At 46.1% G+C, this 5,000-nt stretch overlaps 1 protein-coding gene across 1 annotated transcript in view; it reads left to right on the top strand.

Moving 5' to 3' along the window:
* Positions 1-5,000, top strand: part of LOC125035449 (T-box transcription factor TBX20-like) — a 92,248-nt gene that overhangs the window by 15,299 nt on the left and 71,949 nt on the right. Inside the window, exon 2 of the mRNA XM_047627857.1 lies at positions 4,440-4,773. Coding sequence (XP_047483813.1) covers positions 4,440-4,773 — 334 coding nt within the window. The remainder of the gene's footprint in view (positions 1-4,439; positions 4,774-5,000) is intronic.

The raw sequence follows: 5,000 nt of genomic DNA, 5'->3' as shown, positions 1-5,000 counted from the left end.
CGTATGTCTCCTCTTCATCCTTCTCTTCCTCTCTCTTTCTCCCTTCTGTCCCCTCTTCCTCTCGTCTCGGTGTCGGCGTGATGTCGGCCAAGCGAGGCGGACGAGGCAGCGCAAGCGTCCTAATTGATAGTTAATATTTCCGGGAACGTGTTAAGGCGTGTGCGGCAGTTAGGGGGCAACGCCGGGTGCGGTTGTTAGCTGCGGGCCTTTGTGTGGTTGGCGTGCGGTTCGGTGTGGTTGTGAGTGGTTTTGTGGGTGTGGGTGGTGTGGTGGTTGTGGGTGGTGTTGTTAGGGGTAGTGGTTGTGGTGTGTTTGGTGTTATAGTTGTGGTTGTGGGTGGTTGGTAAGGTTGTGGGTGGTTGTGAGAGGGGATATTGTGGGTGGTGGCGTGGTTGTTGGGGGAGGAGGGGAGTTAGGGGGAGAAGTGAAGGGGTTTCGACGCTTCAAAAGTGTGTGTGCTGATCCGGCGTGTTTGTCTGTCTGTCTGTCTGTGTCGCTGTCTTTCTTGCCTGCTTTAGAAGGCGGGGTTGTGACCCCTCTTATCCGGTGGGGGGGTGGGGGATGGGGAGGTAGGTGGGCGTGGGGTTAGAGGTTATGCAACGAGGTGACTGTGTTTGCGATTGCAAGCAGGGCAGAGGCTCTGGGTTAGGAGGAAGACTAATATTCATGTTGTTTTACTTCGCTTGAGACGAGAAGTGAATTTCATGAAGTGAAAAGGACTTGTTATAATTTTATCTCATACAATATGGCAACATATATGTCCTTTTGATTTCTGTTTCTGTGTGTTTGTTTTGGAAACGACAAGGTTAGAGTGGCAGTCGTGAGACGCTGTAACAACAGGCTTGGTGTAAGAAATTGGTGTGTGTGTGTGTGTGTGTGTGTGTGTGTGTGTGTGTGTGTGTGTGTGTGTGTGTGTGTGTGTGTGTGTGTGTGTGTGTGTGTGTACATGTACGCCAACTTCACCTCTTGAACTTCGAAAATTGTTATCCGTTTTTTCGACAAGAGTCTTTCTTGTTCACGTTATTGTTTGTCCGAATGCGTGTGCGCTCTTCCATGTCTCGCTTCTGGTAGAGCCCCGTCTGGACCCGGGACCTTGCCTGTTTACCCTCCGATCACGGGTGCCTGCGAAAACGGACAGGTTTATCTCAAGACATATAAATGTTTTTGTCCAGAATTCCACCTTGCTTTTTCCCTGGCGGTCTCTTGGCAACAGTCACGACTCGGGAGGGGGGGGGGGGTATACACACGGCCTCTTATACGCACACGCACACGCACACGCACACGCACGCACACACACACACACACACACACACACACACACACACACACACACACACACACACACACACACACACACACACACACACACACTCTCACTCACTCACTCACTCACTCACTCACTCACTCACTCACTCACACATTCATCTCTTTTAAGCAATTTTACGCTGATAAAAGATTAACGCTAGACGATATAAGAACGCTTTAAAAAAATGACAAGTTACGTAACATATTCCCGTATCTAATTAAATCCAGCGAAAGAGAAAAATTACGTAGAGGTTTTGTATCGTGAGTGATTCGTTGTTAATTAGGCGTGTCCGGATTTCTCACGCTGATTCGATTTTAAAAGGAAACGGTCACGTAGTAAATGGAGAGAGAGAGAGAGAGAGAGAGAGAGAGAGAGAGAGAGAGAGAGAGAGAGAGAGAGAGAGAGAGAGAGAGAGAGAGAGAGAGAGAGAGGGGGGAGGGAGGGAGGGAGGGAGGGAGGGAGAAGGAAATGTAAATGTCTGTATGTATAAATATATATATATATAAATATATATACATATATTTACACACACACACACACACACACACACACACATATATATATATGTATATATATATTTCTCTTTCACCCAAAGACCTCGCAGACATCAGAGGCTTTGTCCGCTCGTGGTAATCCGAAAAGCTAGGCATAATTTTCTCTTTTCTCTTACGATTCGCTTCATTGCAAAAGTGACATGTTGAATTGCAATAATCGTTTTAGCAGTCAGGGAGCCGTGGTCTGATAATCCCTAAGTCAGGCCCTTCCTCAGGTTTCCCTTCGTTGGGCGGTTATTCTCTGCAGCAGCGCGCGGAGACGAAGGAAAGTGAATACGTTATAGACACCCTGGGGTTATCGTGTAGTATGGACGTGTAAGCCTACGTAATTCGGCTTTGGGGAATATGTACCTTATTATGTCTACGTTTGCGTTAATTTGGGCTTCGGTTTAAGTCGTAAATTAAGAAAATGAGATAAAGAGTCTTGTAAATTCTGAGTTTATGTTTACCCCCTTCTGTATGTAATACAAGGGATCGAACATGAAAGCAACGTTTCTTTCTCTATCCCTAAGAGCAAAAGCGCGGGGCGGGAAGCCAGCCACGAACGGGGACGGCAACAAAGTCGTTCTCGCATTCAATCAAGCATGCGAAGACAACCTTTGATTGCCCTATCTTTCAGCATTCTTTTGCCCCGAGTTTAGCTAACTTTAGCGCCCATTTGATCAAGCGGGATTTCGCTGACTCATTCATACCACGAGGGGAAAATCTTTGAGATTTATTAGTTGATATTTACGAGATTCGTTTACATATGACTGATTAGAGGGCGATTTAGCAAACAAAAAGACATACATGCTAAATTTAGCTTACGCTGTCAAGCTAGCAGTAGGTATTTGTAATGTGAAGACTTTGCTAGATTTATTGGACAGGGAAGTGTGCTGAGGAGGGAGGCGAAATGAGCAGTTTAGCGATACTCTTGTCGGAAGTTTTATTATTATTATTATTATTATTATTATTATTATTATTTGTTCTTTCTTAATTAGTAAATATATAAAAATAAATAAAACGAAAGATGGAGAAGAGAAGCAATGGGATAAGTTGAGAGAAAAAAATATATATATGACATGAAAGAAAAAAAAAAAAAAAAGGAAAATAAAAGGAAGAGGATGTGCAACTCAAAAGATATACAGAGAGAGAGAGAGAGGAAGAGAGGAAAGTCACGATTCATACGATAACACTTAGAGAAGAAGAACTAGAAGGAAAAAGAAAAGAGAAAATATCGTGAATATAAATCAAGGTGTCCACGAGTTCTTTCCCTTACCCCCCCACCCGTTACCCCCTCACCCCTCCCTCTACACCCCCCCCCCTTCTCTCGCAATCATGCTAGATCTCATTTCGAAAGGAGGAAGAGAGAGAGAGAGAGAGAGAGAGAGAGAGAGAGAGAGAGAGAGAGAGAGAGAGAGAGAGAGAGAGTGAGAGAGTGAGAGTAAGAGAGAGAGAGAGAGAGAGAGAGAGAGAGAGAGAGAGAGAGAGAGAGAGAGAGAGAGAGAGAGAGAGAGAGAGAGAGGGGAGGGGAAGAGAGATGAGTGGACATGAAAGGAAGGGAAAGGGGAGGAAACGAGGAGAGAACGCGAAGAGAGAGAGAGAGAGACATAAAGATAGACAAACAGTTGAAGAAAGTAAAGTTAGAAGAAAAAAAACGGGAGTAAGGAGGAGAATGAAAGAAAAATAGGAAAAGGGGGAGATAGGGAAAGCAAAGAGCAAGATAAATTAGGGGGAAGATAAAGGGTTTAAAGAGGGAGAGGGAAGTATGGGGGAGGGAGGGGGAGGAGGAAGGAGGGAGGAGGAGAGAGGGGGAAGAAAAGGGAAAAGGAGGGAGGGGGAGGGTGGGGGAAGAGGAGGGAGGGACCTCCGGCACGAGAGTGAGTCTATAAGCTCGGTCTCCTTTCGTGAAGAACGACCATGATACAGCAACTCCTCAAAACTGCGAAAACCACTACACTGCCGGAGACTAAGGATTACCTCCTTAAGACCAGATCAGAGCGGCGAGGAGTGTGAGGCCGCATCGAAAGACCCGATTTATGGAGTGGGTGGGGGAGGAGGAGGAGGAGGAATAAAAAAAGAGGGGAAAAATAGGCAGATGATGAAAAAATAGACGGGAGGGAAAAGGAAGAAACATAAAGGGAGGAAGTGGGAAATATTGGGGAAGGGAAGGGGGGAGAATGCGGGTTGGAGAGAGAGAGAGAGACAGGCACCGTCACATAGACCAAAAGAAACCAACGAACGGGAGGTAAAGCAAACGCGGGAAAGAATCAACCGAGAAAGGTCGCAAGAGAGATAGCAACACCTAAGCTGGGAGACAGAAGGACCGTCGAGCCTTAGCCTCTGACATGGAGCTCGCGCATGGTGACGGCCGCTCTTGTAATTAATGATTTCGTCTAAACCTACGGTGTCACAGATGAAGGCTTGCCCTAGCTTGAAATAGGGATTTTGGAGCTTGTTTACAACTGTAACTAAGACTTGTTTATTGAGTAGATTTAGTCCATACTTTTACTTTATACATTCCATTGTGTGTATTATGATTTCTGCAGTTATACAAGCGTCCGACACAGCGTTTTAAAAGCCTCCCCTTCTTCCCACAGAGAAACTCACGGAGACGAGCATCAAGTCCGAAGACGAGCTCGACGACAGCGCTGACATCGAAGCCGAAGACATCGACATCGACGTCGTGTCGGACAAAGATGACTGCGACCTCGACAGCAGCAAGGACCCGCTCGACAGGCCGGGCTCCAAGTCCCCCGAGTCGACCTCCTCCGACTCGACCCACAAGGAATCCGGGAAGGCCGCGAAGTTGGAGATGAAGACCAAAGGCAACTGCCCCGACCTCGAGACCATCGACTGCCACCTGGAGACCAAGGAGCTGTGGGAGAAGTTCTTCGAGCTCGGCACCGAAATGATCATCACGAAGACGGGACGGTAAGTGTCTTCGGAATCACGTCGGGGTCGTGTTGGGCTTCAGTATTTATTTTTATTTATTTTCATATTCTTCTTTGTAAAGGGTGGGATGTTCGTTTGTCTTCGTTTTATTGATTCTTCTGTCATCTGGGTTCTAGGATTTATGGGGATTCCGATACTAAATGGAATGCAAACGGTTCATACATACATAATATTAATGTGCATATATTTATATATAAAGATACATA

The sequence above is a fragment of the Penaeus chinensis genome, chromosome 19 (assembly GCF_019202785.1).
Source record: "Penaeus chinensis breed Huanghai No. 1 chromosome 19, ASM1920278v2, whole genome shotgun sequence".
NCBI classification, from domain to species: Eukaryota; Metazoa; Arthropoda; class Malacostraca; order Decapoda; family Penaeidae; genus Penaeus; species Penaeus chinensis.
Note: the sequence above shows the minus strand (reverse complement) of the source record. Positions and strands in the feature narration are given on the sequence as shown.